General features: G+C 45.2%; 1 protein-coding gene across 1 annotated transcript in view; it reads right to left on the bottom strand.

Moving 5' to 3' along the window:
* EMSY (EMSY transcriptional repressor, BRCA2 interacting) overlaps positions 1-26,573 on the bottom strand; it is a 1,287,433-nt gene that overhangs the window by 337,741 nt on the left and 923,119 nt on the right. Inside the window, exon 13 of the mRNA XM_044072832.1 lies at positions 25,749-25,950. Within this exon, the coding sequence (XP_043928767.1) occupies positions 25,749-25,950 (202 nt within the window). The remainder of the gene's footprint in view (positions 1-25,748; positions 25,951-26,573) is intronic.

Below are 26,573 nucleotides of genomic sequence, written 5' to 3'. Positions count from 1 at the left end.
GGAGGAGGAGTCAAGATGAGCTCCACACCCCAAAAGAGAAGTATCCATCATCAGGATGAGTTCTGCTGTATGAATGGGAAGCCCACCAAAACGCTGCTAGGAATGGTACATCATTCTGTGGCCCAGAACCTTGTGTATGGCATCAGGAGAGGATCTTCGAGTGTGTGGTGACAGTCAGAATAGACACCTCTACAGCAAATGCACAGAAAATGTCTTCAGTGTGCAAATGGAACAAAGAAACCACAGCAGGATCTGGACTTGGCCTTGCCCTGCAGCCGTATCCAGGCTACCAAGGTCATGACCTCCTGAGGTTTCTCTGCATGTATCAAGAGTTGGTACAATACAGTCCAGTTCAATGGCTTCAAACTCAGCCCTGTAAGCATGGGATCTATGGCTAAAAAGAAACCACTATGAAAATATAAACTTGAACAATGCAAGTATCACACTATAGCAAAGCATCACTTCTGTGGGTGGGGGTGGGGTAAAGGCTACACCCATCTTGCACACTATACTACCTCCAAAGCCAAGACTGTGCAGCCATCATGGCAAGTGGAATTTATCTTGCCCCTACAGATCCAGAATCCTGCTTAATACAGTATGGATTGTTGACAAACATAAGAACTGACTAAATCAGTTTTGTCAGAACAGGGTGTGATGTTTGGCAGGCATCCTGTTCACAGAAGACCTTTTTCCTTATTTTCTGCAAGGCTTTAACAATGACAGCCAACATCCCAGCATATATTCAAGGTACTGAAGAAAACTCAGGTGCTGACATTTTATACTGTAAGTGATGCCCAGTGATAATGAACTGGAAGAATTTCCTGTATGGAAGAATTTCCTGTATGGAACCCTATTCCAAAAATCAACAGATGACAATCAAGTGGTATTTAAAAGTACACTTAAGCCTTTAAAGGGTCAGTTAAACTCCTAGAAGAAAAATAAATTTCCTAATCAGGAAAGTACAGATATTTAAAAATGGAAGATCTTCCCCACTCTCTACTTATCTTCCCAGCAATGGAACAGCACAAGCAAACCATTGATCCTCGAAAGCCCACAGAGGAGTGCTCTCTTCGGTGGCAGAAAACCTCGGAAGAGCTTGGCACTCAAACCTGCCTGTTTTAGTAATGCAACTCCTGCTGCCTTATAATTTTGAGCACATGGAAGGTGCCCTAAAGCTTTGAAAGCCAGTTGGCTGTTATGCTCGTCAGGATATAATCCATATAGCTAAAGCTACTGCAGCAGTAATCAATATGATGAACAACTAATATTCTAAAAATCGTGTCATATGGCACCATCAGGACCTAGAAATGGTAAAAGTACAACCCTCAATCCTTAAAGGGTCTTCACTGACCAACAGGTTGAAAGCAATTAACATCTAATTCTACAAAGTAAACTTAAAGGAAAGCTATGAGCAGGAATAAAAAAAAAAATATATGTATATATTTTTTTTTATCAAAGTTCTAAACAATCCAAACCTGCCAGCATCATATTAATTCCTCAACCCCTTTCCCCTTATTTTCTACATGGGGGCAAGGTGTTGCATCAACTGCTGTCAAATGTCCTGATTCAATGCCTCTCTTCTACCTTCAACAGTCATGCCCGACTGTTGCACATCTTGTCTCATGCAATCCATAGGCTGGGCATCATTTCCTTTTGCTTTCTTCCCATGACTACCAAATCTCCTTTACCAGATCATCTGCTTTCTTGCACGTGTCTGAAAACACCATAACCAATTCTATGTATTTCTCTGCAATTGGACTTGCTCTGTCTTCTGATCTGATGTCAATTCTTAGTGTGTCCCATAGTGTGTCCTACCACATACCTAAAATGTTTCATCACCATCATCTCTAGTTTCCTCAAACCCTGCCTTCACTGCCAGTGTTTCTATACCACACAGTAGTACTTGGTTGCACCACTGTTTTGTACTCCTTACTTTTCAGTTTCTAACATTCTCCGATCATACACTATTCCTGACACACTGCGAAAGTCGCCTACAGCCTCTCAGACTGTAGTTCTAACCTCCTCATTCAGACTTCCCTTCCCCTTAATCATATCTCCCAAATACTTGAAGTTATTAACCTGCTCAACATTTTCCTTTTTATCTCAAATTTTCAGCTTCTTCCAATTTCCCCCATCTGCTGTGGCAACAACCGTCTTGTCTATATTCAGTTTCATCCCATGTGCTCCAGTTTTGCATTCCATTCGAAGTTTCTATTCAGCATCCACTTGAAATTCGACTTCATCGGCATTACAGCAGCTTTCCTGATCTCTCCCTTCCAACCTGCTTGCTGATATATACTTCATCACTAAAAAGAACAGTGGTGGGCTCAGGAATAAAACATGAAGTACACCCACCCACTACTGGGAACCCCTTTGAGAGTCTGAACACTGTTGATACTTGTGTCATTAGGTCCTTGTACACAGCCTGCACCAATTCTACCAATACCTCTGGGACACCAGCTTTCTCCAGTCCAGGTCCAAATGGACTCTTTCCTTATCTCTAATTTCTTTTACATTCTAAGCCTCACTGCAAACATTGGGTAAGCTGTGTTGCACCCTGTTCTGAATCCAAATTGCATAGTAGTATACGATGGAAGATGAGCACATTCATTTAACAATAACCCTTCTCCAGCACTTTTATGCAATGTGAAAGTATGACAGCCCTTTATGCTTATACACTGACACCAGAACACTTGTTTTCCAGCCATCTGGGATATGCCTTTCTCTCCATACTATTATGCATACCCTCAGGGATCATTTCTTTCCCAACATACCCAACATCTTGATGATAACTATTGTAACCTCATGTGATTTTGCTGCCTTCATTTTCCTTCGTGATTGTCTTACTTCTTCTAGGGTGGACTCTTCTTCCTCAAACTGTAGGCTGTGAATGGGGCATTACAGCTTCTGGGGGATTTCTTCATTCAGAAGTTGCTGGAAGTACTCCTTCCATCTGCCTCTGATGTCCTGTGGTCTTGTAAGCAGGCTGTTGCTGGCATCCCTCATGAAGGCTATCTAATGACCCTCTTCTTTACCTTTTGGTCTTTGCTTATAATCTGATCATGCTTCTTTGTGCCTTCAGCAGAGTCACTTTCTAAAGGCTGGTAAACTCCCTGTGATGTCTTGCTCTTTCCTACTTTGACTGCTCTCTTAGCTTCATTGTTATTTAACCAGTATTCCTTCTTAGTTTGAACTATCTTTTCTACCTCCCATTTCTCCAGCACTCGTTTTATAACTTCCAGAACTTATGCATACCACCACCTGCTTTCCTAATGTACTGTACTGTCATGAATGGCTCTGCTGATACCTGCTCTACAGTCCCCACCCACATGCTGTTTTGAGATGCTGCCATTCTTCAACTCTTCTTCTTCTTCGTTTTTTCCCAGTTAGGGGTCGCCACAGCGGATCACCTGTCCGCTCATGATTAGTAGTGGAGTTTTACAGTGTTAAATTGCCAGCCTGGTGCCAAACCTTCCACAGAAGGCCCACACATGCACGCGCACATGCCTAGGGCCAATTCAGAGTGTCCAATCCACCTACAGCATGTCTTTGGGATGTGGGAGGAAACAGGAGCACCCAGAGAAAACCCATGTGACCACAGGGAGGACATGCAGACTCTGCACAGAAGGCACCCCAGCTGAGGATCGAACCAGAGAACCTCTTGCTGAGAGGCAGCAACGCTAACCGCTGCACCACCGCGGTCGCCCTTGCCATTCTTCAACTCTGCTTCCTCTTTTTCCTGAGGTACTAACAACCCTGAATATTTCCTTGAATTCTTGTGCTTTCAATCCCGTTAACTTCCAGGTATTCAGCCTAGAATATGTTAACCTTACAGCCTTCTCTGTCCACTTACATCTGAATATGGCCACCACTGGTTTATGCTCCAGGCAGACCTTTTTGCTGAGGAAGACTTTGATTCCTTACTAGAAGGAAGGTCTACCAGAGTTGCATGTTGGCCAGTCCTGTATATGATCTTGTGACTCTTTCTCTTGCTCAACCGGGAGTTGGACACCAACAAGCCATATGACATGCAGAAGTCTAAAATGGCCTTTTCTTTATTCTTGTTGCCCCTCCCATGTGGACCTAGACAGTCCTCACACCCTGTTTGTGTGTTTCCATATCAGCATTCAGTTTCTCCATCAGTACCAAACTCAAGCTGACTTGCTTTATTTAGTACAACTTGCAAATGCTACCTAAATGTACTTTTCCACACAGCAGGGCATAAGCCGAGGTTATGAATACTGCCCTATCTTTACACACTGGAGTTTGACTACTATGAGTCCATCACTAATTCTGATGACATCCCATAGTGTCTTCAGAAAACTCCTTCACCACAATTCCTGCACCATATCTAGTCTGTTCTCCTTCTGGTTCCCAAGCCAAGAGGCTTTGTTGCACTGCCCTTATACCTTGTCTTCTAGATACAAAGAATGTACAATCTCCTCCTTACCCTCATGTCATACACTTCTAGGCTACGTCCTTGTCAGTGAACCTACACTCTGTGCAGCAATTCTTTGTTCATGTTTGGCAGGTTGTCTGGTTTTATGTCCAGCTTTTGCTCAAAAGAGCTAACCCATGTAAAAAAAAGGCTGGGTAACTGGGCACTGGCTCGCTAGTAGCTTACTGACTCAGGGCTGCTGGGCTTTATGGCAGGCACACACTGTCAAAGCATTAGCATAGGCCCCTGGCACAGGCTTAAATAGACCGGGTCTTCAACTGACTTATTACAGGCAAATTCCCAAACCCAGTTTTGTTAACATTAATCAGATCACTTACAGCCAATGTTTTTTAGACCATCGAGTGTCTAGCCCCGACATGGTGCTCAGTCTATGACCAGTGCTCTCCTCTATGGAGTGCACTGGACACCATTGATGACACTTAAAAGTGGTTGGCCTACACAACTCTTCCTGTAACAGGTAGTGAGCCTACAGTCTGTGTTGCTGCCCATGACTCCATTCAATTTTCAGTGGAAAGTTTAAGATAGAAACACCCAGCATGTTTTAAGGAGGCAGGAAAAAACCTCAGAAACAAGGAAATAAATATGCAAACTCAACTCAAACCATGCACCTTGTGCTTGGGACGTGAAGACCTTAACTATTATGTCAACCATGTCCCTTCTGTACCAAAGTGACTATTACTAATCTTAATTTTTCTGTAACCCTGAATGAGCTCATGATGGCAGACATGTTGACATCAAACTGTTTTTGGAAAGCTATTTCTTGCCCATAATGCACTGAGAGAGCTCGGCTGATGAGATTACGATGCCCTACTTAGTGAATAGGACTATGATCTGATAACACATAGAATGAAGGCAGTGAGAAATACTGTCAAGTCTGAGAATCTTCAGTAAAAATGTCAGCGACTTTTTTGCAGTTAACTAACATAGGTCTCCTACTTATCTGATACACTACCAGTTCTTGAAAAAAGATATAGAAATACCTCAGACAAATTTAGCCTTTTAAAAAAAACTATTTTAAGTTGATTTAAATCCTATCTTCCTTCCCCTAGTCATGCAGGGTATTATATTTCTCGGCCTGTAAAGGTAAGCTAAGTAGTGGAGTTGCTCTCTGTGGGAAGGGAAGGACATACAGTCTGGGGAAACGAAATGTACTTAGGACACAGATACCATCTTCCAGCTCAAAAAAAAAAAAAGAAACCCTGGTTTTACAGCTATTTAACTCAAGGGTCCAAGGCAGAAGAATAGCGACAGAAGGGATTTTCACACCTTGCAACCCTCAGGCTCTATGACTCACTTTGATTTATAAATTACATAAATTATTTATCCTTCAAAGAACTTGTCCTTTCAAACTCCACATTCACAAGGAACTCCAAATGATTTCTTCAAGTTATTCCACTGTCTCAGCATCAACTACCTTAAACACATCAAAATTGGTTCTGTTATTTGGCACACTTAGAGACCTGTTAAATAGCCATATTTTAGCCAAAATTAACCCTAACAATATTCAAACAGCCCAAGTTTCACAAATAACAGTGTGGTGGGTCTACCATTTTATCTTACTCAGTCTTTCAAAGTCAACACTGATTTAATAACAGGTTAACACCAAGTTAAAAGCCTGTTACTTTATCATAAGCCACCTCATCCCATAATGTACAGATGCCCTTGATGTTAACTTAAATAAGGCCTCCCCCTCATGCCACCCCAAACTTTTCTCAAAATGCACACAGTTTTCATACTGTTATAAAAAGCATTAGTCACTGGTGCCAGCGGTATAAAGAATCAGGCACTTTAAGAAGCAGGCAGAGAGGATGGGTGTGCCCATCCTCCTCAAACTCACTGGCATGGTGGATGCGAGGGATGCCTTGGGGAGACTAATGTGGCAGGTTAGCTCAGGGAGACAGAGTTACACCACAAAGCCCACTGTACGCCAACCACTGGGATGGTACCGGCACATGCAGGGGGCAGGATTAACAAAAAACAATATTTGCAGCACTATGACACTGTCTCAGGAAACATCAATCTCCTCACCAGCCCGGAACATGGAGCTAGTGTAAGAAAAGCTTAAGTCAGGGTGGCTGACCAGGTGGATAAGGAGAGGCCCTGGGATCATCTGATGGTCACCTGTTGGAAAACAAAAAAAAAACTAATACTGTATTATCAGGTGGGGGAGGAGAGATCCTGGGATCATCTGATGATCAGCTGTTGGAAAATAAAGTTAAACTAATGCTGCAATGCCAGGTGGATAAGGAGAGGTCATGGGATCATCTGATGGTCACCTGTTGGAAAACAAAAAAGTTAATGCTGCAATACCAGGTGGATAAGGAGAGGTCCTGGGATCATCTGATGGTCACCTGTTGGAAAAAAAGAAGTTATGCACTCACCATAACGTTCCATCTGTGCAGTTCTACTTCATTTGTCTTCAACCTGTGGGTTACGGATCCATATCGGATCCGAGCTGGCAACTTTTACTAGCATCTGCTCCGAGCTCCAAGCTCCTCCCCTTACCCATAATACATATCCACTACCTTCTATCCCCAGATCGAGTTTGCTGAACCTTATACTGATAACTTGACCTGAAAAAATACTGTGACCTATAATTGCAGTCCGTAAGCTGTTCATATGCCAAGGTCAGGGGGAAGGAGGGAGGGACGGCTGAAGACAAATGAAGTAGAACTAATCAGATGTAACGTTATGGTGAGTACATAACTTCTTTATCTGAAGTACTTTACTTCATTTAGTCTTCAACCTGTGGGACAGAGTCCCCAGCTACTAAACACCTGGGTGGCCACCATGGAAGGATATTCCGGAGCATCGCGGAACCAAAGGATGCTCTCCTCCTGGAAGTCAAATCCAATTTGTAATGAGAAATAAACGTATGAGATGAAGACCAAGTAGCTACAGAACAAATATCATCCAAAGACACTCTAGACCAAAAGACCACAGACGTAGCCATGGAACAAGTGGAATGAGCTTTCAGCTGACCTGGAGGAGATTGTACAGTTGCGTACACTTAGCATAAATGTCACTGTTGCAGTCATCACATTTGGGTTATCTGCTTGCAGTGGCCCTCAGTCGGCCTGATTAACAAGTCTTGGGTCCTGCGTCGGTTGCTGTCCCTTCTTCCATGACATCAGGTCGTCAGGGGTATAAAACATGCAGTTGACGCCATTACTTCAGTTTTTCTTGTGCCAGATGTCAGGTGTCCCCTTAATGGGAAGCAATTAAATCTATAAATATACAAGGTTATACCTCCAACAAAAAAGCAAATACACCAAAAAACTTTTGAGCATAGTAAAGTAGAGTACAGGTATAGCCAAAAGAAGAAAGGGGGCTGGAGGGAGGGTAACCAGGACTGCAACAGTGAATACACTCGAACATCTACATTTCTGGTAAGTGTACACAACTGTACTATGTTCTTTGTGTTTCACTGTTGCAGTCATCACATTTGGGTAGATTCCCAAAGCTAAGGATGGGAAGAGGAATTTAGATAGCATTAGGCACAGCTATAAGGCCCTGCAAGACTGCAGTGGCAAAGCCAGCTCTGGATTTAGAGAACATTGGCAGATGGTAATGCTTGGTGAAAGTATGTACTGAACTCCAAGTAGCAGCTTCTAGGATGTGCCTGGTAGGGACGCCTCTGAGAAAGGCTGTAGAGGTAGATGTAGCCCTGGTTGAGTGGGGTCTGATCCCCTGTGGGATAGGTTTTCCATGGTGCTTGTAGCAGAAATTAATGCAATGGCCTATCCATTGGAAATGGTTTGCTTTGAAATAGCCTTCCCCTCTGCCCCTGCAGCAAATGCCACCAGCAGTTGGTCAGATTTCCTTTGAGGTTTAGTCCTGTCCAAGTAGAATCTAAGGTGTCTGTGCACGTCTAGGGAGTGCAGTATTCATCCCACCTTTGTTCTGTGGGTTAGGAAAGAAGGTTGGCAAATGAATGGACTGATTAATGGCCACACTGGATACCACCTTGGGCACGAAGAAGGGAATGGTCCTGAGGGACACCTTGTCCACATGAAAGATGATGAAAGGCTCCACTGCCATGAGGGCCTCTAATTCAGATACCCTTCTTGCTGAAGTGATTGCTAAAAGGAAAGCTGTTTTCCAAGGGAGGAATTTTAAATCCGCAGTGGCAGCTGGCTCGAGGGCGGACACAGTGGTGCAGCAGTTAGTGTTGCCGGCTCAGAGCAAGAGGTTCTCCGGTTCGATTCTCGGCTGGGGGTGCCTTCTGTGCTGAGTCTGCATGTCTTCCCTGTGGTCGCATGGGTTTCCTCCAGGTGCTCCGGATTCCTCCCACATCCGAAAGACATGTAGTAGGTGGACTGGACACTAAATTGGCCCTAGGTATGAGTGTGTGAGCCTTCTGTGGAAGGTTGGGTGCCGGCCTGGCAACTCAACACCGTAAAACTCCACTGCCAATCATGAGCGCACAGATGATCCACTGTGGTGACCCCTAACCGGGAAAAGTCGAAAGAAGAAGTGGCAGTTGGCTCAAAAGGAGGAAGGGTGAGCTTTTCCAATACGAAGTTAAGGTCCCTGGCTGGAGTTGGGGCTCTCCTGGGAGGTCGTAGATTTTTTGGCCCCTCTGAGGAACTGCTTAAGCAGTGCATGAGAGAAGAGGGGAGGTTCTGTGCAATAATGAGCTGAAATGGCTGAGGTGTGAATTTTGATGGAGGAGAAAGACAGGCCCTTTGTGAAGCATTTCAGTTAAGTATTGTAAAATCTGAGGTAAATTAGGCACTGTTGTGCTCATCCCTTGAGATTGGTTCCAGGCACAGAATCTTTTCCATTTTTCAGCATAAGATTTTCTAGTACTAGGCCTACTTGCCTCAAAATGATATCCATCACTGGTTTACTGAGGGATGGTAAAGGAGAGATTAGGTAATTAGCTAGGCTGCTAGATTCAGTGTAGCTGAGGATGCAGAATCTGGTTCTCCTGCTGAGACAATAGGGTAGGAGTCTGAGGCAGGTGCCATGGGGCCAACAGTGACACACTGTGCAAGAGGGGGTACCCAGTGTTGTCGAGGCCAGTCTGGTGCAATCAAAATCTCCTTGGTTTGTCTTGTTTGATCTTTAGTAGTACTTTGGAGAGCAGAGGCAGAGAAGGAAAGGCATAAACTGTTCGGTTTTTCCAGCTGAAGGACAGAGCATCCACTTTCTACGCTTGTTTGTGGGGAGTCCTTGTTCAAAATCTGTCCAACTGATAGTCTTGGGGGAAGGCAAACAGGTCTATATCTGGGCTCCCCCATTGGCTAGTCAACATGTTGAAAATCCTTGGATCCAGCTTCCACTCATGTAGGTCCATGAGGTTTCTGCTTAGTTCGTCTGCCACTGTATTTAGTTTTCCACGCAGGAAATGAGCTTGTAGATGCACTTAGTAGCTCAGGGCTGTGTTCCACAATGCCACGGCTAGTCTGCATTGGGGTAAGAATGTGTACCGCCCCCCCACTGCTTGTTTATATACCACATAACAGTGGTGTTGTCTGTCTTCATTAACTGTCCTGGAAGAATGTGGTCCTTGAAGGCTGTCAGAGCATGCTGTACAGCTAACATTTCTTTTTGATTGATATGCAAGTGCATTTGACTTGGCTTCCATTTGCCCTGAATGCACTTCCCTGGCAGGTGAGCCCCCCCCCATGCATAATCTGATGCATCTGTTGTTAGGGTTTGGGCGGCAGGGGGTGGTGTGAATGGTAGTCCCTTGTTTTGGTGGCAGGCCTCTGCCCACCAAAGAAACTCTAGGCATAGGCAAGGTATGATAGGAATCATTGCTTCTAGATCCTGAGAATGTTGACACCATAGGCTTTTTAAAAACGAAGAAAACTCTGCCACAACAAGGTGCTGAAGTCTAAGACTTCAGCACCTTGTCGTGACACAGTTTTCTTCGTTTTCAAAGTCTAGTGTGCCCAATTTGTACCATAGGCTTTGAGATACCATTGTAGTTTCCTCATATTCAGTCTTGCATATGGAATCAGAAGAATGCAGGAGGCCATGAACCCCAAGGCTTGTAGTATTTGCCTTGCAGATAGTAGGGTTTTTGTGGCCACTTGATTAAAGTAGTTTGTCAAATGAATTTGTTTCTCTGGCATGAGATAAGCCAAGCTATCTGGGAAGTTGTATTCAAGCTTGCTCCCAGGAATATGATTTGTTGACAGGGTACCAGGTATGACTTCTTTTTGTTTATGGTGTACCCCAGACAAGTTAGCACTCTTTGAACAAAGACCAGATAATTTAAAAGTATGTCTTGGCTTTCTGCCTGAATTAAACAATCATCCAGGTATGGGTATATTTGAATATTTCTTTGCCTGCAAAATACGATGACTGGGGCTAGGCCCTTTGTGAATACTCTGGGCGCAGTAGATAAGCCAAAGGGCAGTGCAGAGAACTAGTAGTGATTGTAGCCTGCTTTGAAGTGTAGGTATCTTCTGCAAGATTCCCTGATTGGGATGTGCAGGTATGCTTCCTTTAAATTGACTGTTACCATCCAGGCATCTTTTCCTAGCACAGGAAGCAACTGGTGAAGAGTCAGCATCTTGAATTTTGGAATCACCAAAAAGGTGTTTAGAGTAGACAGGTCCAGAACAGGAAGCCATGAATTGTTTTTTCTGGGTACCTGGAAAAGTCTTGAGTAGAAACCTTGTCCTTTTTCCTCTTCTGGTACAGTCTGAACAGCCTTCATGTTTAAAAGACAGAGTATTTGCTTTTGAGCCTCTGCCCACTGATTTGGGGGTAGATCTGGCCAACCTTTTGGCACTAGTAATGTGTGGAAGTGAAATTTGTATCCTTGGGACACTATATTTAAACCCACTTGTCCTGGGTAATGAGTTCCCAGTTTTTGGCCTGCAGACCAATCTTTCCCCCTAAAGGAGCATTCATCTGAGAAGTGCTTGGAAGTTTTAAAATCCAAGTCACTGAGACAGTTTTCCAGACTTGGAAGTGGAAGCCCCCCACTGCTTAGTCTTGTGCGTACCCTGGGACTGAAACCTGGGATTTTTGCTGTGTCTGGGTTTGGATTGAGAAGGCCTGGAAGGGGCCGAAAAGGACCAATTCTTAGAGGGCCAATGCCTACTAAACCTTGGAGGCTGAACTTGTACGAAATCTAACAGTTTGCATAGATTTAGCTTTATCCTCAATCTTTTTAAGAACTTCCTCAGCTTTGTTGCCAAACAGACTGCCCTGATTTAAGGGAGCATCTAACAGCTTAGCTTTAACATGATCAGGCAAAGATTGCTCCTTAAGCCAAGCATGACTTCTGAGTACAGACCCAGTGACAGCAGCCCTGCAAGAGGTCTCTAACGAATCAAACCCACATTGCAAAGTATGTTTTCCAACCTGTTCAGCAGAATGCATTAAATCTTGTAATTCCTTATTTTCAGCACAGTCAGGAATCAACATAATTTTCTGTTTAAGCAATCCAATAATACGCTGTTGATACTTTAACATATGAAACTGACAGTTTAAGGCCCTAAGGTTGCAGAAGTGTAAACCTTCTTACCCCATCTATCCAGCACCCTGGAGTCTCTTATCAGAAGGGGTAGGGTTTTTGGCAGTAGAGGCCTTAATGCCCTTGGGTCCCTGTGAAATGGTCTCTGGATCCACAATATGATTTTTAAAAAGGAGCTTGTGAGAATCAGGAACCCTGTAATATCGGTCAGGTTTTCTGGGAGCAGGAGGCAAAGAAACAGGGGCCAAACTAGATTCCAAAAAGGCATCATCAACAATGTCTAGTACAGGTGGTAAAGCTAAAGGCCTATGCTGAGGCAGGAGTACGAAATCCCTAAGCCTCTTTTTCGAATCAGAAAAATCCTGGCTTTCCCAGTAGAAATGCTCCCTTAGAGTATGTAAGGTTTCACCAAAAGAAGAATCCTCTGGAGGGGAAGCAGAGGGAATAGAGTCCTCTGCATCAGAATCCTCATAAGTAGATAAGGGCAAATCCAGATCATCAGAAAAATCAGAATCCTGGTCAGAAGATTCATAAACAATTTCAGTCCTAGGTCTCTTAGAAGAGGGTGACTGGCTTCCCCTGATTAAAGTTATACGATCTTAGGCCATTTTTATCATTTGTTTTTTAGGCATAGAGGCCTGAGCATGCGGCCTGGGCATCGGTTTTCTAGGCATGGTTCGAGGTTTAGGTCTTAAAGAAGAAGGAGGCGATGGTTTAATATGCAAGTCCGTAGGCCTGAATACACCCTCAGAAGCCGGTGCCTGCACAGCGGCTCCGGACCCATCCAAGGTAGAGACATCCGCAGGTTCCACAGTTGAAGCATCTCGCGGCATACCGGACTCCAAATGGGTCTCAGTAGAGGCCTGTGAATCAGAAGTAGCGGGTATCAGGGGCTGCAAAAGCGCCTCACTGAGTACCGGCAAACTGGCGACTGGCTTAGGAGAAGCGTCGTCGGCAGCTTTGGACCTAGGCGGCCTGTCTCTGTCTTTATCTTTGCATTTTTTTTTTAATTTTGGTAATCAGATGGCTTACCGACGACATTTCTGGATAACTGAACCAAGAAAGTACAGTTTTGTACCTACCACAAATGTAGATGTTTGAGTGTATTCACTGCTGCAGTCATTACACTTGGGTTATCCTGCCGTCAGGCAATCCCCGCAGTCGGCCAGTGTTCCAAAGTCTTGGCCCGGCGTCGGTTGCTGTCACTTCTTCCCTGACGTCAGTGCGCCAGGGGTATACAAGATGCAGCCGACACCATTTTCTTCAGTTTTTCTTGCCCCAGATGTCAGGTGCCCCCAAACAGGTAGGCAATACATATTGCTAATAAAACATACATAAAAAATAAAAACAATACCTTCAGTTACAAGCGAATACATCACATAGGTTGTATAGGGTAGAAAGGTATAGATAAGTCCCAGCTAAGAAAGAGGGGATGGAGGGAGGGTAACCTGGACTGCAGCACTGAATACACTCGAACATCTACATGTATGGCAGGTACAAAACTGTACTATGTTCATCGTGTTTCACTGCTGCAGTCATTACACTTGGGTTGAATCCCAAAGCTGAGGTTGGGTGGCTGGGTCTATAAAGGATTTGGGGTGGCTATGAGGCCCTGCAGCACTGCAGTGGCAAAGCCATCGCTGGATTTAGAGTAAAGAGGCAAGTGGTACTGCTTGGTAAAGGTGTGCACTGAACTCAAAGTTGCAGCTTCCAAAATATCCTTGGTAGGTACTCCTCTATGGTAGGCAGTTGAAGTGGCTGTTGCCCTGGTGGAATGCGGCCTAATGTTGCTAGGTACAGTTTTTCCATGCTGTGTGTAGCAGAAACGGTACAGTGTCCTATCCACTTTGAAATGGTCTGCTTTAAAATAACCTTTCCCTGTGATCCAGCATATGCAACAAACAATTGCTCAGTTTTCCTGAAAGCTTTTGTTTTGTCCAAGTAGAAGCGTAACTCACTGTGTATGTCCAATGAGTGCAGAAGTCTCTCCCCTTTATTCTGGGGATTTGGATAAAATGTTGGCAAGTGAAAAGTTTCTTTAAGAGCCACACTGGATACCACCTTTGGCATAAATGTAGGGTTTGTTCTTAAAGAAACCCTGTCCTGATGAAAAATGATGAAAGGTTCCACTGCCATTAGTGCCTGTAACTCTGAGACTCTTCGTGCTGAGGTTATTGCCAGAAGCAGAGCAGTTTTCCATGACACATTTTAATTCTGCTGTATTGGCTGGCTCAAAAGGAGGTAAAGTTAGTTTTTCCAAGACAAAGTTGAGGTCCCAAGTTGGTGTTGGTGCTCTCCGGGGCGGTCTTATGTTTTTAGCCCCTCTGAGGTACTGTTTTAATAATGGATGAGAGAAAATAGGAGGATCCGTGTTGTAATGAGCTGAAATGGCAGAGGTGTGGATCTTTATGGATGAAAAGGATAGGCCTTTGTCCAGCATCTCAGTTAAGTATTGTAATATCTGAGGAATATTTTGGAACAAGAGGGTCAAAGCTTTGAGCCTGGTTCCAGGTGCAGAATCTCTTCCACTTTTCTGAATAAAATTTAGAGAGAGGTGTTGGTTGCTTGGCTAAGTAATCTGCCATGCAGCCAGGTTTAAGGTTTTGAGCTGGCTGTGCAGGATCTGATTGTTTTGTTGTGTCAGAAGTTGAGGAATTTGAGGTAAAATCCATGCTGGGCCTTGAGTCAAATTCTTTAAGATGGGGTGCCAGTGCTGGCGTGGCCAGTCTGGGGCAATCAGGATAATTTTTGGCCTTTCTTGTCTGGCTTTTAGGAGTACCTTTGAAAGGAGAGGCAGCGGTGGGAAGGCATAAACTTTTAGGGTTTTCCAGCTGAATGAGAGAGCATCCACCTTCCATGCTTGTGAGTGGTAAGTCCTTGTGCAGAATTTCTGTAGTTGGCAGTTCAGAGGGGAGGCAAAAAGATCCATGTCTGGGCACCCCCATTTTTGTGTTATCATGCTGAATACTTGTGGATGTAATTTCCACTTGTGAGGATCCATGATGTTTCTGCTTAATCGTCTGCTAGAGTATTTTTCTTTCCTGGAAGGAATTGTGCTTGCAGATGAACTTGATAGGTCAGTGCTGTGTTCCACAAAGTCATGGCTTGTCTGCAGAGGGGATAGGAATGAGTGCCCCCTTGCTTGTTTATGTACCACATAACTGTGGTGTTGTCCGTCTTTAGTAATAGCTGTCCTGGATGCAGGAGGTCCTTGAAAGCTGTTAGGGCATTTTGTACAGCTAGCATCTCTTTTTGATTGATGTGAAGATGCATTTGGTCTGCCGCCCAATTGCCCTGAATACATTTTCCTGCCATGTGTGCTCCCCAGGCATAATCCGAAGCATCTGTTGTTAGTGTCTGCCTGGCTGTGGGTAAAGTGAAAGGCTGTCGGTTGTTGTGGTGACATGCCTGTGCCCACCATCAAAACTCCTGTTGTAGGCAGGGAATAAGTGGTATTACTGTTTCCAAACTGTGACAGTGTTGAGTCCAAACACTTTTTAGGTACCATTGTAATTTCCTCATATGCAGTCTGGCTAGAACTAGTGTGCTAGTGAACCCAAAGGCCTGCAGAATTTTTCTTGCAGGGAGTTGGGTTTTTGTTGCCATCAACTGAAAGTACTGAGTCAGTTGTCTTTGCTTGTCTGGCGTGAGATAAGCCATCTGGGCCATTGTATTTAAGTTGGCACCCAGGAATATTATCTCTTGTGAGAGCACTAGTTTTGACTTCTTTTCGTTTACTGTGTACCCTAGGCAAATTAGCAATCTTTTTACAAACGCCAGATGCTTTAGAAGAATGTCCTTGCTCTCTGCTTGAATAAGACAGTCGTCCAAATAGGGATATATTTGAATTCCTTTTTGTCTGCAAAATGCAATTACTGGTGCCAGGCATTTTGTGAAGACCCTGGGCGCAGTAGATAAGCCAAAGGGCAGTGCAGAGAATTGGTAATGCATTGTGCCAGCTATGAATCTGAGGTACCTTCTGCAATTTTGTCTGATTGGGACATGCAGGTATGCCTCTTTGAGGTCCAAGGTAACAAGCCAAGCCTTCTTGCCCAGCATGGGAAGAAGTTGCTGTAGTGACAACATTTTGAATTTTGGAACATCCAGGTAAGTATTTAGAGTAGATAGGTCCAGTATGGGTCTCCAGGCTTTGTCCTTTCTGGGGACCAAGAAAAGTCTTGAGTAAAATCCTTGTTCCTGTTGTGGCACTTTTTGAATAGCTCTCATGTCCATGAGGGCTGTAATTTGTTTTTGTGCCTCTGCCCATTGATTTTGTGGCAGGTCTGGCATTCCTTTTGGCCTTTGTAGAGTGTGAAAGTGGAACCTGTAACCTTGAGACACAATATTCAGAACCCATTTGTCTTGGGTGATTATATGCCAATTTTGTGGAAAAGTGCTAGTTTTCCCCCTAAGGGAGCAGCCAAAAGGTAAGTGCTTGGCATTTGAAGGGGGACGTCATTGGGACTGTTTCCTATAAGGTTGTGACTTGTCTTCTCCTCCTTTTGGGATTGATGCACCCCCCACTGTCACGGTCTGTACGAGCCTTGGGGCTGAGATCTGCCTCTTTGTGGCCTGACACTGGAAAGGACCAATTTTTAGAAGGCCAATTTCTGCTAAATCGCGGTGGCTGTACCTGTAAGAAATCCTTCACTGTTTGCATAGATTTTGCCTTATCCTCCATTTTCTTTAATACCTCTTCTGCCTTAACACCAAACAAGATATCATGCTGTAAAGGAGCATCCAATAATTTTGCTTTAACATGATCAGGTAAACCTTGTTCTTTTAGCCAAGCATGCCTTCGAATCACAGATCCTGTAACTGCGGCTCTACAGGAAGTCTCTAAAGAATCAAATCCACATTGCAGAGTAGGTTTTCCCACTTGTTCAGCTGCATGCAATAAATCCTGCATTTCCTTATAATCAGGACCTTCTGAGCTTGTAAGCATTTTCTGTTTTAAGAGAGACATTAAATATTTTTGGTATTTAAGTATGTGGAACTGGCAATTTAAAGCCCTTACTGCTAAAGTTGCAGAAGTGTAAACTTTCTTCCCCCATCTGTCTAATGCTCTAGAATCCCTGTCAGAGGGAACTGGATTTTTAGCAGTGGAAGCCTTTACCCCTTTGGGACCCTGGGAAATAGTTTCTGGGTCAGCAGCAGGGTTTTTATAAAGAAATTTGTGAGTGTCAGGGACTCTGTAGTACCTATCTGGCTTGACTGGTGCTTGGGGCAAAGAATCAGGGGTTAAACTGGATTCGGAGAACACATCATCCACAATATCCAACACAGGCGGAATAGCAAGGGGCCTGTGTTGAGGCAATAAAAGAAAATCTGAGCCTTTTCTTGGATTCTGAATAATCCTGGCTCTCCCAATGGAAATGCTCCCTCACGGTATGTAAAGTTTCCCCAAAAGAGTAATCCTCAGGAGGAGAGGCTGAAGGGATTGATTCTTCAGCATCAGAGTCCTCATAGGGGGGTAAAGAGTATCCCTGGCCTGAAGAGGAATCAGAAGAAATGGAAACTTGGTCAGAGGAATCATAGTCTGTATCCTGCCTAGGCCTTTTATCAGGAGGGGGATGGGAACCCCTGATCAGAGTAATTAGGTCTTCGGCCATTTTGAGCATCTGTTTTTTAGGCATGGAGGCCTGTCCAGGTGAATGCTGTACTTGTTTCTTTGTCTTTAATGGAGTTTTTGATGGTAATCTGTGAAGGTCTGAAAACACCCTCAGAAGCAGATGCCTGCTCAGCGGCTCCAGACCCATCTGAGGGGTTAATTTCCGTAGGCCCAATACCTTGAGTTTCCAGAGGCCTAGTAATCTCCACGTGGGAGTCGGAGGCGGCCTGTGGCTCTGTGGTAGCGGATGTTAGGGGCTGCGAAAGCGCCTCAATGAGAACCGGTAAGCCAGTGACTGGCCTAGAAGAGGCTTCATCGTCGGTTTTGGACCTCAGATGCCTGTCCTTATCTTTGTCTTTGCATTTTTTGTGTATTCCGGTCGTCGGTTGTTCCGACGGCATGGTATAATTGAATCTTCGGCCAAAATAATGGCAAGCAAAATCAAACCGACGTTTAATAGTGCGCTTGTTAAATCTAGCACAAAACCGACAACTAGTGACGTCTTGGTCTGGGCCTAGGCATGGAATACAGTAAGAATGAAAATCCTTATGAGGTATTTGCTTCCCACAAGAAATGCAATTATTAACTTTTACTGACATTAGTCTGAGGCAAGAAAAAGTTTCTCCAACGGGGTACTTAGCTTTATTGAAGACTTCGGTTCTGAAATTTGACTTCGAAAATCTCAGGAGTCGGCTGACCGGCACTTGCTAACTGCTTTTGCTTCGGGCACCGCGCGGCAAGAAAGACTGAAGAAAATGGCGTTGGCTGCATCTTATATACCCCTGGCGCACTGACGTCAGGGAAGAAGCGACAGCAACCGACGCCGGACCAAGACTTTGGAACTCTGGCCGACTGCGGGACCGCCTGATGGCAGGATAACCCAAGTGCAATGACTGCAGCAGTGAAATACGATGAACATCAGAAATATTTAGAGGTGAAAATATACCGACGAAGGATAGTGTGTTGATTAAATAAAGCACAAAACAGACAGCAAGGTACGTTGTGGTCAGGGCCTAGGCAAGGAATACAGTACGAATGAAAATCTTTGTGAGGTATTTGCTTTCCACAAGAAATGCAATTATTAACTTTTACTGACATCGGTAAGGAGCAAGAAAAAGTTTCCCCAATGGGGTACTTAGCTTTAGTTGAAGACTTCGGTTCTGAAACACAAAAATGAAAATTTCAGGAGTTGGCCAACCGGCACTTGCGAACTGCTTCTGCTTCGGGCACCGCATGGCAAGAAAGACTGATGTAATGGCGTCGGCTGCATGTTTTATACCCCTGATGATCTGACGTCATGGAAGAAGCGACAGCAACCGACGCAGGACCCAAGACTTTGTTAATCAGGCCGACTGAGGGCTACTGCAAGCAGATAACCCAAATGTGATGACTGCAACAGTGGAACACGAAGAACATATGCCTCTGTCCTTATAGGCCTGAAGGATGCATGAAGAAATCCATCTAGCAATAGTGACCTTGGAGATATATTTCCCCAAAAAGGGTTTATAGAAAGATACAAACAAATGATCAGATTTACGGAAGTTTTTAGTCCTGTGTAAGTAGAATCTCGACTGTCTATGAACATCCAATGAGTGGAGTTTGTATTCCATCTTGCTAGAAAAATTAGGAAAAAACACAGGCAAATTGAAGGTCTGACTGATATTGACTGATGCTACCTTAGGAAGAAAGGATGGATTGGTTCGAAGGGAAACCCTATCTTTGTGAAAGATAATGTAAGGAACTTTGATGGACAAGGCCTGTAATTCTGAAACCTTTCTGGCAGAGGTAACAGCCACCAGAAAAGCTGTTTTCCAAGATAAATATTTCAGATCTGCTGTTGCGGCAGGCTCGATAGGCAGAGCGACCAAAGCTTGAAGAATCATAGTAAGGTCCCATGGGGGAACAGGATCTTTGACTAGGGGGCGTAACAAAAAGGTGCCTTTAATAAAGGCTTTACAAAGTCTGGAAGAGGCTAAAGAGGCAAAATTCTCACCCACATGAAAATGAGAGATGGCAGCCAACTGAATCTTGACAGTAGAAGAACTAGCTCTGTGTTGAAAAATATCAGCTAGAAAATCAAGAATGGTGGAAATAGAAGCCGTGAAACGGTCTAAACTTCTTTGAGAGGCCCAAAAGGAAAAACATTTCCACTTACTGCGATAAACCTTCCTAAACCAAAATAGATCTAACTGAGGAGGATAGCCCAGGAGTCCTAGCAATCACGGGAACTGGAGCAACCAAGCTGTGAGCTTCAAACTGTCCAGATTCAGATGAGGCACCCCCTAAAGGGTGTGAAATTAGATCCTGAATGGGATCCGGGATCCAAGGCAGAGCCAGAAGGTGACACCAAAGGAAGGGAAACCATACCTGGTGAGGCCAGAAAAGGGCAATGAGGATCACTTTGCTCCTCAGTTGACGAGCTTTCTGTAGAAATCTTGGAATAAGAGGTACTGGCGGGTAAGCATACAGAAGACCGGGAGGCCAAGCATGAACTAGAGCATCTCTGGGGGGACTCCCCAGGCAGGGGGTTCAGCGTGAAAAACTCACTGCACTTCGTGTTGGAAGGAGATGCATAGAGATCGCAGCAAGGTTAACACCACTCGCTGAAGATTTGTTCCCTACTGAAAGATTCAGAGACCACTCAGAAGGCATCAGAATGGTCTGACTTAGCCTGTCCGCTAGGATGTTGGACCATCCCGGAATGTGCATTGCGATGAGAAAGCGACTGGTGGAGATCACCCATTCCCACACTCTCATGGCCTTGCGTCAAAGGGGGTAAGATCTGGTTCCTCCCTGTTTGTTGATATACCAGACCACTGAAATGTTGTCTGACTGAATTGCAATCGTTCCCAGAGGAAGAAAGGCATGAAGGGCCTGCAACGCTAGAAGGACCGCCCTCATCTCTAGGATATTTATGTGCAAACTGGTCTCTATAGGGTACCACAGGCCTTGGACTGTCCTGCCCAAACAATAACCCCCCCACAGAGTTGGGAGGCGTACGTGGCCACTGTGGCTTGGGCCGGGGCTGGAACAAAGGGTCATGCCTCCATGTGTGGGGAGAGCACATCTACCATATGAGAAACGACCGACAGACTCGACTGAGTTGAACTGGATATGCCAATGGCAGTTCCAACAGGGACCACTGTACAGCTAGAGTCCACTGTAGAATTCTCATGTGTAACCGGGCACACGTGAGAAGAGTTACGGTCACTGCCATCGAGCCTAAGGCCCTCAACACAGATTCTGCCATAGGTAGATGAGAGTGGTAGATCAAGGAGACATGCATCCACAGGTTTTGAACTCTCTCCGAGGTCAGGAAGATTTTGCACTGAAGAGTATCGATCCTGGCACCAATGTAGTCTATCACCTGTACAGGATCTAGGAGAGATTTGGATGCATTGATTGTGATCCCAAATGCAGGGCAAGAGTCAGGAAATAATCCCTGGTTTGGGAGAGTAAACATCTGGTGGGAGCAGTGAGGAGCCAATCGTCAAGGTACAGATAGACCTGAATCCCCTGAAGCCTCAGGTGGGCCGCTACCACCTCCATCACTTTAGCAAACACCCTGGGGGCTGTGGTGAGACCAAAGGGTAAGGCTTGAAATTGGTAATGACTGACTCTTAGACAGAAGTGAAGGAACCTCCTGGAGCTTCTGTGCATTTTTATGGGATAGTAAGCATCCTGGAGCACATCCAGTCGCTCTCTTGCAGGTACGGCATGATGGACTGTAATGGGACCATCCGGAACTTCTCTTTGGCAACTGACAGGTTCAGGGTAGAGACATCCAGAATAGGCCCCAAGTCCCTCGTTTACTTTGGCACCAAAAAGAACCTGGAGTACAAGCCCGGTCTGGACTGATCTGGGGGGATGGTTTCAATGGCTTGTTTTTCTAGCAGCTTGGAAATCTCCTGTGCTGCTGCCTCCCTTTTCGTGGGTGGTACGTCCAGGAGGTGTCTGGGAGATTTGGGGGAACAAACGAAGGGTGATAGAATATCCTCTGGATATGATCTGAAGCACCCAGCGGTCTATTGTTATGGACTCCCATACCGCTAGGTGCAAGGACAATCATCCCCCAACTGCCTCCAGAGTACAGCAGTTGGGCAACCCCTCAGAGCTGCTGCCGGGTCTGTCTGAGGAAGGTTCTCAAGACCCCAAATTCCTCGGACACTCTCTGCCTCTGGGCCGGTGTCCATTCTGTCCCCCTCTGCCTCTGGGGGAAGAAGAGCCCTGAGTGTCCCGGGAATACTGTGACTTCCAGAACCACATCTTCTTTTGTCCTCTCTGGTTCCGGGAAAAGGGCCTTTGAGGGTTCAAGAAGCAGATCTCAACAGCAGACAGTATCTTCCCATCGTCCTCACTCTAGACTAATGTCTCTTTGATGGTCTTACCAAAGAGAGTAGAGCAGTCATAAGGGGCATTGGCAAAGGACGCCTTGAAGGGTTCCAAAGATTGACAATCTGAGCCAGGCACTGTGCCTCATGGACACGCTGGACCCAGCAACCCTAGCCGCTCCTTCTGTAGCATGTGAAAGGAGTCGCATGGACGTGTTGGAGACTGCTTTTAAAGTAGCCATCCTTGCGGAGAACGAAGCCCTGTCCTCCTGCGACATGGACTTATGGAGAGACTCCTCCAGCTCCTTTAGCAGGTCACGGAGTGTGGTGACATGGCCAGGTAGTTCAGCGCCCTAATGGAGAAGGTAGCTGAAGCTTATACCCGCTTCCCTAAGCGGGCTATTGTGCGTGACTCACGGTCAGGAAGATGAACATAGGAACTCTCCTGCGACAGTTCCTTCTTTGTGGCTGCTGTTACCACCATAGCGTCTACGGGGGAGCCTTTCTTCCATGCTGGTCTGTCTGTGGGGGGGACTTAAGATTTTGTCGGGTCTTTTTGGAATAGGTTCCATGGTGTACGGCTCCTTCCATGCCCTCGAGGTGACCAGATCCATCAAAGGATCCGTGGGAGGGGACACCCAGGAAGTAGATGGGCCCATGCCTAAAGCCTCCAGAAACACAGACTCATCAGAAGAAAGTTTGGGGGCAGACCAACCTCCCCGTTGGTGCAGGAATTCCATGATGTCTCCAAAGAAGACATTCTTGGGAGGTGACCTAGGGGAACCTTCTCCATCATCCAAGTCCGTATCCCGGTAAGGGACTCGGGGGAGTCCAAGTGCCTCCTCTTGCACGTACGCTTGCGAGGCACCTCTCCAGTTGGGCTCTCTGGGGGGAACTCGCGAGCCACTTGTTCCTCAGGGGGAACTGCCTGGGGCTCCTCGAGCATGGGCTGCACCCTCTGGTAAAATGATGGGGATCGTAGTAAGAGCTGAGGGGGTCTGGGTGGAGTCCAAAGGGGCAGCCAGGGGTCTCGATCCAGCGGAGAGAATCATTTCTACCACGTTGAACACTGAAGGCGAGTGAACCTCCTGAGAAACCAATAAGGAGGCCGGTCTCCCTGGATCAGACGAGAGAAACGGAGCTCCAAGGGAGGGAACTTGACCCGACAAAGGAGGAGCCAATGAAAAAAGTTCCACTCCCTCGGATCCAACACCCAAGCTCCGGATCAGAGTGGCTCTGATCTGAGCTGGTCGGATCAGACACTCCCCATGCAGCCATCGGCGTCAAGGAAGCAGGTGCCATTGGCGCCGACCCCCTGACTAAAGCCATCCTCAGATATGAATACTTCAAACCAGATGGATGGATCAGAGAAGGAGATATCGGCTGGAAAAAAGGAAGCGAGCTCCCGCCTCCTGAGGGAGAGGGGGTGGCAAGACCCCTATCTGGATGTGAGTACGGATGAACCTTCTCATTATTTTATCCATATCAACCTCAAAGACTTGGTGGACCTCAACGAGGCCACGGACTCCGACCTAGCGGGTTTGGGCACCAAGGCCCTAGAAGCGGAGCATGTTTCCTCTGGCTCCGGGGTGAACCTCAGAGATCAGAGCTGAGGGGAGTCATGGATCCGTAATGTTTTCACAGGTGAAGGGAGGTCCGGAGACCTCTTTCGCTCTTCCCTCACCTTCGACTCTCGCTCCTTCTCTCTGTCCCTTTTCCGCTCCGCTTCCACAGGCTTTTGAACAGGAGGTTGAGTCCCAGCCTGGAAAAGAGGAGAAGCCAGGGGAAGAGAATGAGAGGCAGCCACAGCAGCTGTTGTGACCAAAGCCGGAGACAAGGCAACAGTCTCTGAAGGGGGAAGAAGGCCTTTGAGGGCCAACGTGGCCTTCCTATCTTTAATGGATCGGGGGTTGAATCCCGCACATAGTGCAATCCACACTCAGATGAGCCATGCCCAAGCACAAAACACACAGAGTGTGGGCATCCGGAGGGGATAATTTATGGCCACACTCAGTGCAACGCTTGAAAATAGGCTTGTAAGCCATACTATCTGCAGAAAGAAAAAAGCTAAAGAAAAAGTTATTTCTTTCTTTCTGATACGCACACCCATTCACCACACTCGCACACAGAAAACACAGAGGAGGTAGGGGAAGCCATAATCCACACAACTATTCAAACTAACTTAACTACCCTAAAACACTATTACTCGATGCACCAAGCAAGGGGAGAAGAAAGGGGAACCTATTCTATCACTACTAACAATTTTTAAAGAAAAAAAAGATATTTAGAAGTTTAACCACTTGAAAAACTTGGAGCTCAAGAGATCACGATGCACAACCTATTTGTGGCAAACAAGATCTGGGGATGGAAGGTAGTGGAGGTGTATTATGGGTAAGGGGAGGAGCTTGGAGCTCAGAACAGATGCTAGTAAATGCTAGTAAAGGTTACCAGCTTGGATCCGATACGGATCCATAACCCACAGGTTTAAGACCAAATGAAGCAAACTACTTCAGATCAAAAAGTTAATTTAATGCTGTAATACTAGGTGGATAAGGAGAGGTCCTGAAATCATCTGATGGTCACCTGTTGGAAAACAAAAAGTTAAACTAATGCTGTAATACCAGGTGGATGAGGAGAGGTCCTGGGATCATTTGATAGTCAGCTGTTGGAAGAGTTAAACTAATGCTGCGATACTTTTCATGTGAACAAGTACTCTCATTGCTACTTGCAGGAGGGCACACTGCTGGTTCCATTTATATATCCTACCCACTAGTAACCAGTGTAGGAAACATGCAGATCTACCTCTTAGATACCAAACACAGACACAACACTGCTGGTTCCATTTATATATCCTACCCACTAGTAACCAGTGTAGGAAACATGCAGATCTACCTCTTAGATACCAAACACAGACACAACACTGCTGGTTCCATTTATATATCCTACCCACTAGTAACCAGTGTAGGAAACATGCAGATCTACCTCTTAGATACCAAACACAGACACAACACTGCTGGTTCCATTTATATATCCTATCCACTAGTAACCAGTGTAGGAAACATGCAGATCTACCTCTTAGATACCAAACACAGACACAACAGCTCTAGCTGGTGAGAAGCAGGCAGAACTGACAATAAACAAATACATACACGAAATAGAGGATGGATATTATAGCAATATAACACCGGAATAAAGGGAGTTCAAATGGACACATTTCTTTAAGGGAAGAGAGGACACAGGCTGAAGAAACAAGATGGAATGCTAAACCAAGACACAAAACATTTCTAAAAGGGCAGTAAATTACCATTACAAACTGCAGTGGCAACAATGAACAAATTAAAGAATATGCAGGACATATAATCAGACTGGGTGGGGAAAATAGGAGAGCAGTTAAACATGGACATTAATTTTTCTACAAGACAGATAAAATGGCAGACAAGGAGGACCATGAGGTCTGTATCTGCCAACAAAACAGATGACTACATTCACAGACTGCTCAGTGTTAAACAGAAGAATGAGCAGATACACAAACTCTTGAGCAGAAAGTTAAACAACAACAAAAGGTATAAGTTACTTGTTCATACAATCTGCACCCATTCAAAAACAACCATCACTAATTCACTACAACCACAAGAAACTGTTCATATCAATTAAATGCTATTTAATTCTCTGAAGTGATAATGGGTTACAGCTTAATTAAAAGTGGAAGCACAGGGGGGTAGGGAGGCTGGATGTTTTAAAGGTTATCAGAAGACATGCCACAAGAGGCAGTAAACTACAACTGCAAGGTTAAAAATAAATACTTTGTTTAATTTAATCATATTAAAGTTGCAAATGTAAAAGCAGGGGGCTGCAAGACCGCAGAACAGACTAGTTAATGACGGATGATTTACTAGTTGAGTTTACCTTGACAGCTGTGAGAAGACTCCGTGGAAGATGAACTGCTGTCTGTGTATGCTTGAGGGTCTTCCTTTCCCACTACCTCCTGGCTGGTTGAGATGCACCCTTCTGTTACCCTAGTTGCCTGCAGAGTCTCTGTTACTAGCTGCCTGGCCTGCTCACTCACCATTGATGCCTGGAACGTCACAGGCTTTGGTTTTATCAGAACCTGTTAAAACATAAAAGTGACAGCGAAATGACAAATAAGCATTTTGGGTACATCTGCAAAGATTTCTGACATTCTCTTACATCATTAGCTTCATCCAAAGCACTATCAGGAAGTGTGTGCATTTGTACGTTCTTGTGAGGAGAACTTTCACAATATTCCATTTGTCCTTGAAAAAGCTGCTGAGTGGTGAAAGATGATCTCCTGCCACTTGTTTTTATCCTTTACATGTAGTTATCTACTGCCAACACACAGATGAAACCATCAGTATTAAGCAAAGGGTAAAAAGACCTTCTGGGATCATGCATTAACACAAATGGGAATGGGATGAAAAAAACAGAGACAAGAGAATTGTAGTACTGCCTCAGATATTCTAACCGGAAATGCACTACTACATAATCTATTTCTGTAAGAAGTCATAATCTAGAACTTGGACTGAAGCTCCAAAGGTGGTGGTGTTCCCATATTCATAAAGGATGCACATACCTCTAGACTGGTAGCCCAACATAACGCATCTGAGATACTTCAGGTGCAGCTAACAATGGGTAAGACAGCGACTTAGGTTGTAGACTGCTACAGGTCCCCAACTATGTCGCAAGATGCACACACTACATCCCTAAGCACCC

This window comes from Protopterus annectens, chromosome 5.part1 (assembly GCF_019279795.1).
Source record: "Protopterus annectens isolate FY-2018-M chromosome 5.part1, PAN1.0, whole genome shotgun sequence".
Taxonomy (NCBI): Eukaryota; Metazoa; Chordata; order Ceratodontiformes; family Protopteridae; genus Protopterus; species Protopterus annectens.
Note: the sequence above shows the minus strand (reverse complement) of the source record. Positions and strands in the feature narration are given on the sequence as shown.